We start from the raw sequence: 18,802 nt of genomic DNA on the forward strand, positions 1-18,802 counted from the left end.
TGCCACATGCTGCCCTCTGTTGCTGCGCTCCTCACTGCATCCAAGCCCTCTCTCCTTCTCTCCTGTCCCCGTGCCAGCTGCGGTCAGAGCCCCCAGCCCTGCTGCGCTGTGCACAGGAGCTGCTCCTGGGCACAGCTGTCTCTCTGCACCAGGGCCCTCTTGCCACGAGCTCTCTCTGTCCCACGAGCCCGGCCCAGCTCAGCACCACACGCCCAGCCCAAGGCACTGGAATCCCCCCTCGGGGGGCTTTGCTGAGGAGCCCACGAACCTCAGGCACTGAGACAAAATTGAAGGCATCTCTCAAGAAGTCCAAGTCAGAGGCAAGTTTCCTGCAGTGTCCCCCTGAGGGCCAGCACTGACACAGCCTCCCTTAGAGCTCGTTAGAGCAGAGCATTGGAGGCAGTGAGGACAAGGAGACAAAGGCACTGTGAAGGTGACCCTGATGTCACTTTTCCAAACTGGATGTGGTTCAGCAAGTACAAGGGCCAGGCCTTGACCACCAGCCCCTGGGAAGGGAGATCCTTTCCCTTCACACACTGCTCAGGGCTCTTCGTGGGGCAGGAGGAGATGGGGAAGTGCATGGCCAAGTGCACGAGAATGGTACGAGCCCTGCCTGGTTCATGGGTGGGGGCGAGGAGGCAATAAGGCCCTGGTGCTTTACCGATAAGCTGTCTCCTCCTAGGCCTCAGTGACAGAGACAACAGCCAGAGCCATGGACACAAAGACCTGGGTCCTGTTGGGACTCTCAGCCTTGTCAGACGCCTCTGTCCTCTCCACAGCAGGCTATCTGATGGACAGATTTTTGTCAAAAAGGCAAAATATAAAAAGAAAAAAAAATTATATAAATATGTTAATAAAGGAGGATTAAGGAGAATCATCATCCTTTACTGGATGTGGGGGAAACCCAGTGACAAGAGATGAGGTAAAGGCTTAGGCACTTAATGTCTTCTTTGCCTCAAGCTCTAGGAGGAAGACCAGTTGTTTCCCTGGAGAATTCTTCCTCCTCGTGGCGAGTGCCAACCTTCCAACGTGCACTTTGTGGCAGAGAAAGAACTCTCCTGCTCTTTCCTACTACCAAAGAAAGCTCCATCAGGGTGGAAACCACTCCTGAAGTAGGCATCCCAACCCATCAGGCTCCTTGCGGCCTGTCAGCCAAGCAGACAGAAGTCACCTCAGCAGCATCTTCCAAGGCCTGGGCCTGCTGCTGGCCTTGCAGCTTCTTGGCTAGACACAGCCAAGCCTTGGGCCTCCTGCTGTCCAGTCCTGGCCTCAAGCAGAAGGGACAGAACAACCCCTGTGCGGGCCTTCTTTGTGTCTGGGTCCTCCTGGGGATGGAGGCAGAGGGGATCCCACAGGCAGCATGCCAAGCAGGGGCCTTCTGCTGGCCTAGCAGGGCCACTGGCAGATGTCAGCCCCAAAGTGCCGATCCCAGGGAGAAGCCAAGGCTGACCTGCCACCTCCAGACACAAGGGACCTCACAGTCCCTTTGCGTGACACGTTCCTGCTGCTGCCCTATCAGCTGCAGAGACAGAAGTGACCTCCCAGTCACTGCCCCAGTCACATTCCTCCTGCTGGGGCAGGAGATCATGAGGTAGAGCTCACCACTTTCTCTAGCCCCCTCGGTACCTGTTTTTCACGTTCTGGGTTAGAGATTAATCTAACTAATTAATCTTTCTAATTAATTAGAAAATTTTAATGTTAGTGTTAAGGGAAGACATTAGGGTTAGCAAGAGAGAAAATTGATTCCTTTTAGAGTGTTGTAGTAACATTTAGGTTTAGGGATTAAAATTCCTGGTTCAAGTAAGGTAAGGGCCATACATGACTGTTTTAAGTCAGTGTTACCGCAGCATGAACATTACATGAACCCTCTTACATCAACATTGCATGAACCCTCTTACCTCTATGAAATCCTAGGTTTCTGCTGGCCAAGCTCTTCTTCCCACCCCAAAATCTCACATCTCTCTTGTCCAGGCTGATCCTGACCTCCCCATATATTATTGGGATCAGCTTTCTGATGACATTCATGATCACAGAGTATCTCTCTCACCTCTGTTGGCTACTCCATTCTTGAGGAGGAAGTGGCATTGTTGTCAGGAGGGAAAAGTACACAAAGGTCTTTAGTAACATTGTCCACAATGTGGCCATCAGCTCTGCACCTCCGCAAAACTGCGCTTCCTACCTACAAGTTTTGTTTCCAGAATGGCTTCTATGGTCCAGGGTTCCTTTTTCCAGGCCCTCCAGCATGTTTTTGTTTCGGATGTGCAGGGATGGGATAAGGAAATCCATGGCACAGATGGAACTGAGCTTTGAAGGCGATGCAAAGAATAAAAGGAAGAGATTCTATAGATACATGGCTCAGAAAAGAAAGGCGAAGGTGTTCCCCCTCTGATGGATGAGAAGGGTGAACTGATAATGACAGACATGGAGAAGGCTGAGGGACTCAGCAATGTCTTCTCCTCAGTCTTCCCTGCCAGTCAGGCTTCCCAAGTCTCATTTCCCTGAACCCAGAGATGGAGGCTGGGGGGTCAAAGTCCCACCTGCTGTAAATGAAGAGCTGGTTCGAGACCACCTGATGAAACTAAACATGCACAAGTCTATGGGGCCTGATGACTTGCATCTCAGGGTGCTGAGGGAACTGGCTGATGTAGTTGCCAAGCCTCTCTCCATCCTATTTGAAGAGTCCTGGCAGTTGGGTTAAGTCCCTGGTGACTGGGAAAAGGGAAACATCACTCCCCTTTTGATTAAGGGTAGAAAGGAGTGAAGGGAATGACGACATGGACTCCAAGATAGTCGAGAAATGGAGACCCTTTATTGTCCCAGTGCCAGATCTTATATAGCTTTTCTGAGCCCCTACATGTGCTGCACATGGCTGCCAAACGTAGTTACAGACTTCTGATTGGTGCATTCCTTTTGATCACGCGTAGCCCTCTATAGGCCCGTTTGAACCTAACAACTCCTTCTTATTGGTTCCCACTTTCTCTTATTCTAGCCTGGTTACCACTCTATGCCTTAGTGCACCGCCGTATCAATCAGCTCCAGTTTGTCACCAAAATGGTCACCCAGAATTCCCCCTTTTTTTGTTTCTACAAGCCAAATCATGCACAACGAACATTTAATCATTTTTTGCAAACATTGCAATAGGCTTGGTATAACTATTATAATTGCAACAAACGCGATAAACAAAATAATCATTATCTTTTACCAACTCCGTTAGCCACCCGGTTATTCCTAATCCCTTTAGCCAAGGCTCCAATCCCAGTGAGCTTGTTGTTAGCTTATCAGACAACTCTTTCAGTTTTTTAAGCTGTTGAAATATCATCTGGGCTGGATTTTGACCCATGCTGCGCCGAAACTGCAGAGGTGGAGGAGGGCAGTGGTCCCAACCAAGGCCGCACGCCACGGGCTGGCAGCCATCGTGGTCCTTGTCCTGTGGAGACAAAAGCGTACCCTCGCCCCCAAATTATTAGCTGGTATGGTCCTTCCCACCCCCCGGTATCCAAGTTTTGCATCATAACCATCGCTTTCCCTGTTTTAACTGATGTTAGTCCTGATTCCATTCTTTTAAAATGCTTAATAAAGGGTGGTACATCTTCGTGTTGAAAAGGTAGTGTTAACTGATTCATAACATAGATTACTTTAGCTAACCTATTCTGTGGTGTCTCTTGGGTCTCCCCCTGTTTTTGTTTTGCTAGCAGGTCCTTTATTGTGCGGTGTACTCGTTCTACTATGGCTTGTCCTGTGGGTGAATGTGGGATGCCTGTCTTGTGCGTGATACCCCAAGTGTGAAAAAATGCCGTTGTAGAGTGGCTGACATATGCAATGCCATTATCTGTTTTTATTTCTTTTGGGATGCCAAGGGCGGCAAAGGCTGCACGAAAATGTGCTTGGACATGGCGGCTAGTCTTGCCTGCCATCGCCGTGGCCCAGACTGCGTGTGAAAAGGTGTCTATGGATACGTGAACATATTTTAACCTTCCGAATTTGGGAATGTGAGTAACGTCGGTTTGCCAAATCTGAAGGGAGGACAGGCCCCTAGGATTGACGGTAGTCAGTGGGCCTGTCTGCTGTTGACAATCTGGGCAGGTTTGGACAATGAGTTTTGCCTCTACTATAGGGATGGCAAATTGTCTGGACAATACTTTCGCTGCCTGGTGAAAGAATTGGTGTGACAAACAAGCCTGAGATAGTGTATTTGGTACCGGGACTCGCAATGTTACATTAGCTAGGTGGTCGGCTCGGGCATTCCCCTCTGTAAGGAAACCTGGTAAGGTGGTATGACTCCTAATATGAATTATACAGTATGGATGGGTAAGTTGCTCAACAAGGAATAGCAATTCCTTGAATTTTGCAAATAGTGCTTCATTCTGAATGTGCCTGATTTGAGATCGTTCAATTCGTTGTACCACTCCCACCGCATATTGTGAATCTGACACAATATTCACTGGGACCTGATGCCATTGTTTAAATGCCAATATTATTGCATGCAATTCTACTATTTGTGGGGAGCCTTGAATGTTTTCCATTATGTGATTCCACTGGCCCCCTTGTTCCCATGTAACTACTGCTTTTCCTGTTCGCCCCGACCCATCAGTGAATAGAGTTTGTCCTTGGATAGGGTGCCATCTATATAGGGGTTTAACCTCGAGTTGCACATTATTATAAAAGGTGAACATTTTGTGAGAAGGGAGGTGTATATCTAATTGACCATCAAAGCCCGAAAGGGCTGCTTGCAGCTCAATGCTATTCTGGGGGCACCAGTTGAGGTAGTCCTTAACTATCGGGATAGCAATGCTTTTTGGTTCCTCTCCAGCTATCTCTACGATACGTTCTCTGCCCTTCTTAATTAAGGCTGCAAACATTTCAATGCGAGTCGCGAATGTCTTAGTAGGTTGATGAGGTAAGAATACCCATTCCAGTAACAACAGTGGATTTGCTGCGGCGGGATCCCATTGCGCAATGATAGCTAAAGGTTGCGGATTCTGGTTGCATATGTAGAGCTGAATGGGTAAGTTTTCCGCGCATCGTTGGCATTGTTGGGCTGAAATTTTTTCCTCAACGTTGCTTAAAGCTATTCTGGCCCCATTAGTCATGTTTCGGGGTGCATTAATGTCCATGTCCCCCTTCAAAATTTCAAACAATGGTGCTAAGGTTTGATTATCAATGCCGCAGAGCGTTCGTATCCAATTTATATTTCCTATAAGCTTCCGGACATCATTCAGCATGCAGATTTCCATTGTGATGGCTACATTTTGGGGTTGAATACTCTGTTGTAATATCTTCCAGCCTAAATATTTCCAAGGTGCTTCCGTCTGGATTTTTTCTGGCGCAATTTGTAACCCTCTTTTTTGCAACTCCTGCTGTAGAACAGGCAGCACTTCTTGCGCTAAGCTCTTGGATGGGCTGGAGAGCAATATACCATCCATATAGTGATAAATGTACACGTGAGGGAATTGCCTTCGCACAGGGCGCAAAGCTTCTGCAACGTATGTCTGGCATATAGTTGGGGAATTTTTCATCCCTTGGGATAGTACAGTCCAGTGATATCTGTCTATGGGTTCACCCCTGTTGATTTTTGGGACTGAAAAGGCAAATCGGGGAGCATCTTCAGAGTGAAGTGGTATAGTAAAAAAACAATCCTTCAAGTCAATAATTAGTATATTCCAACTTCGAGGGAGCATAGTAGGGGAAGGCAATCTGGGCTGGAGAGCTCCCATGTCTTCCATGACGTTGTTTATCTGACGCAGGTCATGGAGCAGTCACCATTTCCCATTTTTCTTTTTGATCACAAATATTGGTGAGTTCCAAGGACTAGTTGTGGGGGTGATATGTCCTAATTTCAATTGCTCTTTAATAAGTTCTTGGAGCACAGCGACCTTTTCCACTGGAAGCGGCCATTGATCCACCCACACTGGCTTCTCAGTTTTCCAGGTGAGTTTCATGAGTGGTCGCTTGTCAATGGCCGCTATCGAAAATTTTCCGGAGAGCTCAGGATGAAATTGCCCTGCCCCATCACATCTCTCCCCAGGAGGCTGACAGGTATTGGGGCAGCATATGGCCGAACGTGGTATGCCGAACCTTCGTGAGTTTTAATGGTAAGCATATATTTACTTTGACAAGTATTGGAAACACCACCCACCCCCATGAGGCCTTTTGCAGTTGAATCCAACGGCCATCTGCTAGGCCAGTCCTTTAGGACTATTACTGTTACATCTGCCCCTGTATCCATTAACACCGTGACGCATTCGGGGGGTCAGCAGTCGGGTGATGTAGTGTCAGGGTCAATATAGGTCTTTTGGTGGCAATGGTCGAGGCCCAGAAGACTGACGGGGATCCTGTTCACCCAAAACCCCTGTCACGTCACTCGCACTGTTCTGCTTGGGGAACCGTTGCTTTAAATAATATTAACTGGGCAATTCTGGTATCCTTTGGCACAAGCACCGGTGGCGAGGGAGTCCGGGCCATGGCTTGTATGACCCCTTCATAATCAGCATCAATAACTCCAGGCAGTACAAAAAATCCTGTCAAGGTGGTGCTTGAGCACCCCAACAGGAGCGCGCTATATCTTTTACCTGTTAAAATCATTGCAGCAATCTGGCGACAGTCATAGGGCACTAACAATTGACCAGTCATGACGTTCTCTAACAATGACTGTGTAAACAGTGCATGCAACCCGTACGTAGTCACCGTCTTTCGTAATTCTTTAATTAAATCCCACTGAAAAGCGTGATACTCATTTGGACCATTGGCACGCACTTCTACCGGGAAAGCCATTCCTATTGGGTCCCCGTCCTTTAAAGCTTTCCGGCATACCTGCTCCCATCACTCCCGTGGATCAAAAACTCGAATTCCCACGGAGGCATTATTAAGATGGAGCAATGTGGGAGCTGAGGGAGCTCGCGGAGTAGGGCTAAGCAGTGCTGGTTCGCAACACTCTTCTTGATCGTCCCCCACGTCTATTAAATTGTCCTGCTCTGGTAGCTCATCAGACTCCGATCCCGGAGCTGCTATCAGGATCGCCCAGGCGGTGGCGCTCTGTACCTTCTTTTCCGCCTGCCACGCTCTTAAAGTCTCCATTACCAGGCGCCACGTGGTCATAACCTCAGCTGCGGTCACATCCCCGCTTGATGCTGCCTCCCACACTTTCTCCCCCACTTGTTCCCAAGTCTCTACATCGAATATAGCTGAGGCCATCGAGGGGACCCCTTGTTTTTGCAAAAACTTTAATAGTAGCTTTATCTTAAATGGGTCATATTTTACACCCCTTTTGGTTAATAATAGCGTTAATAATGTTACTATTGCTTCTTCTTCTCATGAGAGATTGGCTCCCATTGTGAATGCCCAGCCGCTCACCTGTCCTTCAGGCGATGTCCCGGGGTTGAAGCTGCAGTCCAGCTGCGAGCTTGATTCGTTCGGCTGGGTTCCCTCCGGATGCTCGTGCAGCATTGCTCTACCCCTTATCACATCGGGGTCACCATTTGAAGGGAATGACGACACAGACTCCAAGATAGTCGAGAAATGGAGACCCTTTATTGTCCCAATGCCAGATCTTATATAGCTTTTCTGAGCCCCTACATGCGCTGCACGTGGCTGCCAAACGTAGTTACAGACTTCTGATTGGTGCATTCCTTTTGATCACACGTAGCCCTCTATAGGCCCGTTTGAACCTAACAACTCCTTCTTATTGGTTCCTACTTTCTCTTATTCTAGCCTGGTTACCACTCTATGCCTTAGTGCACCGCCGTATCAATCAGCTCCAGTTTGTCACCGAAAGGGTCACCCAGAAAGGAGGACCCAGGGAACTACAGAATGGTGAACCTCACCGCTGTGCCTGGCAAGATCATGGAAAAGATCCTCCTGGAATCAATGTCAAGGCACTTGCAAGACAAAGAGGTGATCTGAGAGAGCCAGCATGGCTTCACCAAAGGGTAAGTGGTGCCTGACCAATCTGGTGGCTTTCTACAATGGAGTGACCACATCAGACAACAAAAGAAGACAGACCGATGTCATCTACTTGGACTTCTGTAAGACCTTTGACACGGTCCCACATGACATCCTGGTCTCCAAATAGATGGGATACGCATTTGCTGGTGGACCATTGAGTGGATAAGGACTTGGCTTGAAGGTCACACCCAGAGAGTGATGGTCAATGGCTCTATATCCAAGTGGAGGCTGGTGATGAGTGGTGTCCCTCGGGGGTCAGGCTACAGGTGCTACAGGCTGGGAGATGAGTGGTTGGAAAGCTGCCTGGCAGAGAAGGACCTGGGAGTACTGGTTGATAGTCGGCTGAATATGAGCCAGCGGTGTGCTCAGGTGGCCAAGAAGACCAACAGCATCCTGGCTTGTATAAGAAACAGCGAAGCCAGCAGGTCTAGGGAGGTGATTGTCCCCCTGTACTCGGCTCTGGTGAGGCCACACCTCAAGTACTGTCTTCAGTTTTGGGCCCCTCGCTACAAGAAGGACATGGAGGTGCTTGAGAGAGTCCAGAGAAGGGCGACGAAGCTGGTGAGGGGTCTGGAGAACAAGTCTTACGAGGAGTAGCTGAGGGAGCTGGGATTGTTCAGCCTGGAAAAGAGCAGGCTCAGGGGCGACCTTATCACTCTCTACAGGTACCTTAAAGGAGGCTCTAGAGAGGTGGGGGTTGGTCTTTCTCCCACGTGCCTGGTGACAGGATGAGGGGGAATGGGCTAAAGTTGTGCCACGGGAGGTTTAGGTTGGATATTAGGAGGAACTTCTTTACCGAAAGGGTTGTTAGGCATTGGAACGGGCTGCCCAGGGAAGTGGTTGAGTCACCATCCCTGGAGGTCTTTAAGAGACGATTAGATGTTGGGCTTAGTGATATGGTTTAGTGTAGGACTTGTTAGTGTTAGGTCAGAGGTTGGACTGGGTGATCTTGGAGGTCTCTTCCAACCTAGACGATTCTGTGATTCTGTGATTCTGTGAAAGCCAAGGCACAGATGAGCTTATCAAGTGAAGCAAAGAATAACAGGAAGAGATTCTACAGATACATGGCTCAGAAAAGAAAGGCCAAGGAGAGTGTACCCCCTCTGATGGATGAGAAGGGTGAACTGGTAATGACAGACATGGAGAAGGCTGAGGGACTCAGCAACATCTTCTCCTCAGTCTTCCCTGCCAGTCAGGCTTCCCAAGTCTTTCATTTCCCTGAACCCAGACGTGGAGACTGGGGGGCAAAGTCCCACCCGCTGTAAGTGAAGAGAAGGTTCGAGACCATCTGATGAACCTAAACAAGTACAAGTCTATGGGGTTTTGTTGAACCAGAAGGGCCAAGGCCTGACCCCAGCCACTGGGAGGGGAGATACTGCATCCCCACGTCTGGCTCAGGGCTCTTCTTGGGGTCTGTATGATGTGGTGGGCAGCGTGATGTCACGAGAAGAACTTCATTAGGACACCTCCCCACCCCTGCACAGGGTATCAAGGAAGCAGTGAGGCCCCTTTGCAATGACTCTATCTCGTCTCCTCAGAAGCTCTAGCCAAAGGGACAAAAAGGTCAGGGCTGTTGGGGCCTTCCATTCTTGCCAGCACCCTCTGCCTTCTCCTCTGCAGGCTTTCCTATCCTGTCCCACACTTTGCCCTATTTCCTTGAAGTCTGCAGACACCCATCTCTGTTTACCACCTTGCTCTCATCCCAGCATTTCCATCATTTCACTGACGTCTTGTCAACCTTTACCAGCTGTTCCTTGAAACACAAAGCTAGAGTCTGATCTTTGGGTGACCTCTGTCACCACAGCACTACTCTTTGAGGGACATTTCTTCCTCCTTGTGGCCAGTGCCACCCTTCCAAGGTGCACCTTGTGGCAGTTTTTTCTCTCCTGCTCTTTCCTACTACCAAAGAAAGCTCCATCAGGGTGGAAACCACTCCTGAAGCAGGCATCCCAACCCATCAGGCTCCTTGCAGCCTGTCAGCCAAGCACACAGAAGTCACCTCACCAGCATCTTCCAAGGCCTGGGCCTGCTGCTGGCCTTGCAGCTTCTTGGCTAGACACAGCCAAGCCTTGGGCCTCCTGCTGTCCAGTCCTGGACTCGAGCAAAAGGGACAGGACAAGCCCTGTGCGGGCCTTCTTTGTGTCTGGGTCCTCCTGGGGATGGAGGCAGAGGGGATCCCACAGGCAGCATGCCAAGCAGGGGCCTTCTGCTGGCCTAGCAGGGCCACTGGCAGATGTCACCCCAAAGTGCACATCCCAGGGAGAAGCCAAGGGTGACCTGCCACCTCCAGACACAAGGGACCTCACAGTCCCTTTGTGTGACACGTTCCTGCTGCTGCCCTATCAGCTGCAGAGACAGAAGTGACCTCCCAGTCACTGCCCCAGTCACATTCCTCCTGCTGGGGCAGGAGATCCTGAGGCAGAGCTGACCTCTCTCTAGCCCCCTCGGTACCTATTTTTCACTTTCTGGGTTAGAGATTAAGCAAAGTTTTAGTGGGTGTGTTTGGTGTTCTGCTTGTGGTTTTCAGGTCTGTGGTTAAGGTATGGACAAGCTCTATGGTTTAGGGTTTTTTAGGTCTACCAAGAAGTCTACGGGTAAATAGAGCATTTTAATGCTAGTGTTAAGGGACGGGATCAGGTTGAACAAGAGAGAAAATGAATTCCTTTCAGAGTGTTGTAGTAGCATTTAGGTTTAGGGACTAAAATTCCTGGTTCAAGTAAGTTAAGGGCCATACGTGACTGTTTTAAGTCAGTGTTATTGCAGCATCAACATTACATGAACCCTCTTACCTCTACGAAGTCATTAATTTCTGCTGGCCAAGCTCTTCTTCCCACCCCAAAATCTCACATCTCTCTTGTCCAGGCTGATCCTGACCTCCCCATATCTTATTGGGATCAGCTCTCTGATGACATTCTTGATCCCAGAGTATCTGTCTCGCCTCTGTTGGCTACTCTAGTCTTGAGACAGAAGTGGCGTTGTACTCAGAAGGGAAAAGGGCAAAACGGTCTTTAGGAGTGTCGTGTACAATGTGCCAATCAGCTCTGCACCTCCACAAACCTGCGCTTCCTACCTACAAGTTTTGTTTCCAGAATGCCTTCTATGGTCCAGGGTTCCTTTTTCCAGGCCCTCATGCATGGATTTGTTTTGGATGTGCAGGGATGGAATAAGGAAATCCATGGCACAGATGAAACTGAGCTTGGGAGGGGATGCAAAGAATAAAAGGAAGGGATTCTATAGATACATTGCTCAGAAAAGAAAGGCCAAGGAGAGTGTTCCCCCTCTGATGGATGAGAAGTGAGACCTGGTAATGACAGCCATGGAGAAGGCTGAGAGACTCAACAACGTCTTCTCCTCAGTCTTCCCTGCCAGTCAGGCTTCCCGAGTCTTTCATTTCCCTGAACCCAGAGATGGAGGCTGGGGGGCAAAGTCCCACGCACTGTAAGTGAAGAGCAGCTTTGGGAACACCTGATGAAACTAAACACGTACAAGTCTATGGGGCCTGATGACTTGCACCCCAGGTCCTGAGGGAACTGGCTGATGTAGTTGCCAAGCCTCTCTCCATCATATTTGAAAAGTCCTGGCAGTCAGGTGAAGTCCCCGGTGACTGGAAAAAGTAAAACATCACTCCCATTTTCAAAAAGGAGAGAAAGGAGGATCCAAGGAACTTGGTGAGTCTCACCTCTGTGCCTGGCAAGACCATGCGAAGGATCCTCCTGGAATCAATGTCAAGGCACATGCAAGGCAGAGAGGTGATCCAAGACAGCCAGCATGGCTTCACCAAAGGGTAAGTTGTGCCTGACCAATCTGGTGGCTTTCTACAATGGAGTGACCACATCAGACAAGGGAAGACCGACCGATGTCATCTACTTGGACTTCTGTAAGACCTTTGACACGGTCCCACATGACATCCTGGTCTCCAAATAGATGGGATACGCATTTGCTGGGTGGACCATTGAGTGGATAAGGAGTTGGCTTGAAGGTCACACCCAGGAGCGATGGTCAACGGCTCTATGTCCAACTGGAGGCTGGTGATGAGTGGTGTCCCTCAAAGGTCTATCCTGGGACCAGTACTGTTTAATATCTTTATCAATGACAGGGACGGTGGGGTAGAGTGCACCCTCAGCAAGTGTGCAGATGACACCAAGCTGAGTGGTGTAGTTTATTGCAACAGAGGAAGTGATGCCATCCAAAGGGTCTTGGACAAGCTTGAAATTTGGGCCCATGTGAACCTAAGGAGGTTCAACAAGTCCAAGAGCAAGGTGCTGCACCTGGGCCGGGTCCCAACAGGACCCAGGTCTTTGTGTCCATGGCTCTGGCTGTGTGAAGGGAAAGGATCTCCCTTCCCAGGGGCTGGGGGTCAAGGCCTGGTCCTTTTCATTCGTGAAACACATCCAGTTTTCCTACACATCAGTGTGACCTTCACATTGCCTTTGTCTGCTTATCCTCACTGCCTCCAATGCTCTGCTCTAACGAGCTCCAAGGGAGGCTGTGTCAGTGCTGGCCCTCAGGGGGACACTGCAGGAAACTTGCCTCTGACTTGGACTTGTTGAGAGATGGCTTCAATTGTCTCTCAGTGCCTGAGGTTCGTGGGCTCCTCAGCAAAGCCCCCCGAGGGGGGATTCCAATGCCTTGGGCTGGGCGTCTGGTGCTGAGCTGGGCCGGGCTCGTGGGACAGAGAGAGCTCGTGGCAAGAGGGCCCTGGAGCAGAGAGAGAGCTGTGCCCAGGAGCAGCTCCTGTGCACAGCGCAGAAGGGCTGGGGGCTCTGACCGCAGGTGGCAGGGGGACAGGAGAGAAGGAGAGAGGGCTTGGAGGCAGTTGGCAGTGGGAGGATGCTGAGAGCTGCGTGCAGGAGAAATCTGCACAGCCCTTGACAAGGTACGTCTCTGGCTGCAGGGCCATGCAGCTGCAGGTCCTGGAAGGGTCTCCTGCTGGGTCTTGTTGCTGGGAGGGCAGTGGGCAATGCAGTAGGCTTTGGGAGTCCTGCTGGATGGCACTGCGAGGTGAGGAAGTCTGGCAGAAGCCCGTTGGAGTGTCATAACCCAGCTGCCCCTGGTCAGCCAAGATTGGAGTGGCCAATCCTCCTCCAGACACTGCAGGGGATGCAGATGGGATATTGGAACAGGCTGGCTTGCAGATATTCATGTCTGTCTGTGGGGCATTCTTCTGGCCTGGAGGCTGCTCTCCAGCAGGATGCAGCTCTCTCGTGGCATCCTTGTGTTATCCAGGTGCCCCAAGGAGAAGACACCTCCATGCTGAGGCCATGTCCGTGCTGCTGGATGGCTGTCTGTGGGCAGCTGGAGTGAGGCCTCTGCAGCCCTGTCTGGGAGGGAAGAGCTGAGATCCTGCTCATTCAAGACAAGGTGAGGATCCTGTCCAGCTGCACTTGGTCTGGGGCTTCTCTGTTCTCAGCTGTCGGTAGTTTCTTCTCAGGGGAACACCGAATAGATGGTTCTTCCTAAACATTACAGGCGTAGCTACCAGAACATAAAGCAAATAAATGCCTCTTGTTCTACACTGTGGTTGGATACCTTCATTGAAGCAACACTGCAAATCTCCTGGTCTGACCAGTGGACTGAACTTGAGTTTCCCCCATGTTCCTGCCTCCCTCCTGCTGCACAGCAGGAAGGACTCCTCTGGAGCCCACAGCAGCCCCTGCTCCCAGTGCCACTCTCAGCCAGCACCAGCTGCAGCTCAAGCAGGAGAGCTGCAGAAAGGTTCTCCTGCAAAGAGAGAGGCTTGGGATGAGAGTGCTGTAAGGCTTGCAATAAGTTTTCCTCAGAGAAGTCTGCTTTAACTTTTTTCTGCCTTCTCCTTTTCAACAGACAACTGCTCCCAAATTCAGGAAATGCCCAACAGCAGCTCTGTGAGCGAGTTCCTCCTGCTGGCATTCGCAGACACGCGGGAGCTGCAGCTCCTGCACTTCGCGCTCTTCCTGGGCATCTACCTGGCTGCCCTCCTGGGCAACGGCCTCATCCTCACCGCCGTAGCCTGCGACCACCGCCTCCACACCCCCATGGACTTCTTCCTCCTCAACCTCGCCCTCCTTGACCTGGGATCCATCTCCACCACTCTGCCCAAAGCCATGGCCAATGCCCTCTGGGACACCAGGGCCATCTCCTGTCAGGGATGTGCTGCACAGGTCTTTTTCTTTCTCTCCTTCATATCAGCAGAGTATTCCCTTCTCACCATCATGGCCTACGACCGCTACGTTGCCATCTGCAAGCCCCTGCACTACGGGAGCCTCGTGGGCAGCAGAGCTTGTGCCCAGATGGCAGCAGCTGCCTGGGGCAGTGGCTTTCTCAATGCTGTCCTGCACACGGCCACTACATTTTCCCTGCCCCTCTGCCAAGGTAATGCTGTGGACCAGTTCTTCTGTGAAATCCCCCAGATCCTCAAGCTCTCCTGCTCAGATGCCTACCTCAGGGAAGTTGGGGCACTTGTGTTTAGTGTTTCTTTAGTATTTGTTTGTTTTGTTTTCATTGTGCTGTCCTATGTGCAGATCTTCAGGGCAGTGCTGAGGATGCCCTCTGAGCAGGGCCGGCACAAAGCCTTTTCCACGTGCCTCCCTCACCTGGCTGTGGTCTCCCTGTTTGTCAGCACTGGTGTGGTTGCCTACCTGAAGCCCCCCTCCATCTCTTCCCCATCCCTGGACCTGGTGTTGTCATTTCTGTACTCGGTGGTGCCTCCAGCAGAGAACCCCCTCATCTACAGCATGAGGAACAAGGAGCTTAAGCAAGCGCTGTGGAAATTAATGAGTAGATGTGTTTCAAAAGCAATAAATTTCCATTCTACCTCTGCAGATGACTAGTAATATCAATGTTTAGAAGAACAACGAATATTATATATATAACTATTTTTGTGTGTGTTTGTGTATTTATGAGTGTTTTCATTACAGAACTTTCTTTGTTTTAATACGTCTAAAGTTGCCCATTAAAATGATATGATTCATCTCATTCAATCTCAGAGATTCTGCATATCAGGAGCCAGGCCCTCTGTGAACATAAACAAAAGAAAGGAGCCTGCACTGTCTTCCTTGTGTGACTTCCTTCCTGTGAGAGCTGCTCTGGCTCTGCAGGGGCAGTGCCATGTGCAGGGCTGCAGAGGAAAAGAGTCCCATCCCAGCAGCACGGGCAGGGAGCACCAGCGCTTGGGGCATGCCGAGCTGCTCTCTTGCCACTGCCCCCCTCTGGTGCTGAGCCCTGCTGGTGGGGTCAGGCCCGGCTGCTCCTGTAGCTTGGTGCCAGTGCTGCTGTGGGGCTGTGCTGGGACTGCAGGCAGGGACAGGCAGTGGGCACGGCAGTGGCACAGCCGGCCTCCAGAGAAACATTTCAGTACTCGTAAAGAATCTCCTCAGGGCTCTGCCTGAAGGCTGATGTCTTCTTAAAAAACTGTGGTCAAGAACATTTCCAAGGAATAGACAACAAAGAGGATATTTGCCTTTCGTGTTCCTCCACTAGATCCATGTGCTGAAATCAGGGTCACAGCACAGTCTTGTAGGGAATGAGGGCTCGGCAAGGACTCATCTGCTGTTCGTTGCACCTGGCAGGCAGCGAAAACCACAGAGCCGTTAGCTCACTGCCACCATGTGAATCGAAAACAGAAGAAGTACAAGAACTCATCAGTTGAGGTAAAGTCAGTCTAATAAGAAAACAAACAAACAACAACAAAAAAAGAAAAAAAATTAAAAAATAAAAAATATAAAAATAATAAAAACAATAATAAATAAAAATAAAAATAAAAATAAAAATAAAAATAAAAATAAAAATAAAAATAAAAATAAAAATAAAAATAAAAATAAAAATAAAAAATAAAAATAAAAATAAAAAAAATAAAAAAGTGCTCCCTGTTTGTCAGCAATGCCATGTTTGCCTACCTGAAGCTCCCCTCCATCTCCTCACCATCCCTGGGCCTGGTGGTTTCGTTTCTGTACATGGCAGTACCTCCAGCAGTGAACCCTCTTATCTACAGCATGGGGAACCAGGACCTGAAAGACACAATGAAGAAACGGGGTGGGGGGTGAGGGAGTCAGGGCTGGACTGAGTCGTCACTGGTGGATGCCCAGTGCCCCTGGAGGCCCTGACTGGTCAAGAAGCAGCTTCCTGGGATTGAAACGTGACAGGGCTGGCGTCATCAGGGAGGTATCAGGAACCACCAGGATACCCTAAGGGTTCTCCTGGGATGCCGTGTGCCTTGTGTTGGGTGGGCAGCGAGTGGGTCTTCACAGTAAAGCCAAGCCAAAGGATGCACGGGCTGATGGGAGCTCTGCAATGCCAGGACACACAGCGAGGCCACAGCACAAAGGTCTCAGAGGCCTTCAGTGAACAGTAGGAAAGGACCTAGACTGGGTGACCAGGCAAGGGCAGGGAGGTGGGGAGAGGTGGGCAGGATTTGGGCTGGGCTGGGCTGGGCAGTGCCCGGCAGAGGGCACCAGCAGCGTCAGGGAGCGGTGGCAGCATGCAGGGGAGGGCTCCCAGCAGGGCTTGGTGCTGCAGAGCCAGGGCTGGGGAAGGGAGCCCAGAGCTGCAGGGGCAGGGGACACGAGGCCGCTCGGGGCCCTTGCTGGCCTGGGCAGAGCAGGAAGGGGGCCCAGGGCATTCGTCCCTTCACCGCAGCCTGCCACAACCTGCACGGCGCTCACGCAGTGTCCAGGGCCAGGCTCTGCACCATGGTGCGCAGGGAGAGGGCAAAGCCTCTCTGAAAAAGAGGCTGAAACTGAAAAAGGGCCCTCCGCTGCCCCATGGTGTGACAGGGCCAGGGTGGGACAGCTTACCTTTATTTGATGTAGTTCTTGTATAATTTGCATTGGTGATGGCACAAAAAGACAGTTCCTTCAGCAGTGATGTACATCCTTCTTTATGTTAGGACACAACTCAACGTCCTTCACTCTGCTTTATCTCACAGATGAACTGGATTAGGTCTCCTTGATTACTCTGAGGCACAGTGCAGTGCTTTTTGCCGTCTGACACTCCAGCACAATACCTATGACTTTCCCTTACTCTGCGCATTGACCTGACAGGTCATTTCACATTTTTCACTTTCATATCCCTAGTTGGAAGGGGATGATTCCCCAAAGTGGGGCAAGCTGATGGGTTCTGCCTCAGCCACTTGAAGCATGCTATACTTCAGTGTTTCAGCCTGAGTTTGCTAGAGATGACCCAGGAAGGTAGGCGGATGTTGAAGTGTCTCATAGGAATAAGAAAGAGTAACTCAGGTTCCCAATGGCCATTTCAAATCTAGGTCAATCCCAGGAACCCACTGAAGAAGGGGTTTGTCTTTGAAGGGGTTTCCTGTGCTGGGCTGAGCTGCAGTTACAGGGACAAAGACCACTGCTGGCAGTGGAGGTACCCTGGGAATTCCACCTGGCTCCACCTGATTTTCCCAAAGGGCTCTGGTCTCCTGCAGGTCTTATCTGACATCTGCTGGTCCAGGGAAGTGCCTCAGTCACAACGGGGCCACAGGAGGTTTTCCCTGGTTATGCTTATGGTCAGACAGCAAAGCTCTGCCTGAATACCCTGTAATTTTTTTAGTACTTAACAAATAAAGCAACTACTCTTCAGCTCAGATGATTCAAACCCTTCCATTAAATGTCTCACGTGAAGTGTAATTTCTATCATGATGAAATGTTAATTTTCAGGATGTGTATTCATTACAGGAGAAGAAATACTGGTGTTCACCTGTACTTGCATTGTCATTGCTTTGTCTATCATGGTGTGCTCCCTTATCTTCCAGGCACAAAACCCATCTTGATTACAAAGACCCTGCTGAATGCCCCCTTTCCAGCTGCCTGTCTGGATCTATGCACTTCCCATGGGTCTCCTGTTTTGCCCTCCCCTTACTCTTTGATCATTCAGACCACTCTCACCAACCCAGTTGCTGCTTTGAGCTTCAGGGAGTTCCAGCTCGCCCATCTCTCAGCACTCTGTCTAATGGTTTCCTTACCAAGAAACTCGTCATTTATCATTGAATTACTATGATATGGATTAATATTAACACTACTATTTTAAATTTCCTATTAATCAGTGTAAAATATACCATGTACAGTCATCCTTATTGGAAGGTAAACTTCCCTGGAGGCAACAAAATGAGGAACGTGAAAAAACTGAGGAACTTGAACTTTTTTTTGTTTGTTTGTTTGTTTTTGTTTTTAAATTGCAGCATGATTTCCTGTTTTTTGATTTTAAACAGGAAAAACCCTGCTCTTCCTACCTCAGCAGGGCTTCAAAGGAGCAACTCTAGACCAATATCTGTGGGAAAATGGTGCTCCAAAATGAAATGCAACAAAATTCAGCCTTTAAAATGAGACAGGATGTTCTTTTAAATCTTCCTCCTTAACTACACCATGAAAGCTCTCCAATTAGCTGCACAAGTCTTGAAGACATGAAGAAAACTGTGGGAGAGATATGGTTGCTTAGGACATTCTGCATTTTAATGAGCTCTGTGGTGTATTTTGGTGCTGAGTCAGTGAAACATGGGTACTGGGAGGAGAATGATGCAACTGCTTGAGAAAGTAAAGTCAGAAGGAAAAGTTGAAGTGACTTGGAGTATTAATGGGCCCCACTGAGGGCTGTTCCTAACAAAGCCTCCCCAGGGACTTCTTAGGGCAGATCATTGGAGGCCATGATTGCAGACAGGCAAAGCGCTGTGCTGAGAAAAGTCTTGGTTGGTTTTGGTGAAGCAGAAGGGCCAAGGCCTGACCCCAGCCACTGGGAGGGGAGATCCTGCACCCCCACGTCTGGCTCAGGGCTCTTCTTGGGGTCTGTCTGATGTGGTGGGCAGCGTGATGCCACGAGAAGAACTTCATTAGGACACCTCCCCACCCCTGCACAGGGTATCAAGGAAGCAAAGGGATCCCATTGCAAT

At 49.9% G+C, this 18,802-nt stretch overlaps 1 protein-coding gene across 1 annotated transcript; it reads left to right on the forward strand.

Moving 5' to 3' along the window:
- The first annotated feature begins 13,787 nt into the window (after positions 1-13,787).
- LOC136787603 (olfactory receptor 14C36-like) lies at positions 13,788-14,750 on the forward strand. Its single transcript, XM_066984916.1, has one exon. The coding sequence runs from the start codon at positions 13,788-13,790 to the stop codon at positions 14,748-14,750; it is 963 nt and encodes a 320-aa protein (XP_066841017.1).
- Positions 14,751-18,802: the final 4,052 nt, after the last annotated feature.

Source organism: Anser cygnoides, chromosome 30 (genome assembly GCF_040182565.1).
Source record: "Anser cygnoides isolate HZ-2024a breed goose chromosome 30, Taihu_goose_T2T_genome, whole genome shotgun sequence".
Taxonomy (NCBI): domain Eukaryota; kingdom Metazoa; phylum Chordata; class Aves; order Anseriformes; family Anatidae; genus Anser; species Anser cygnoides.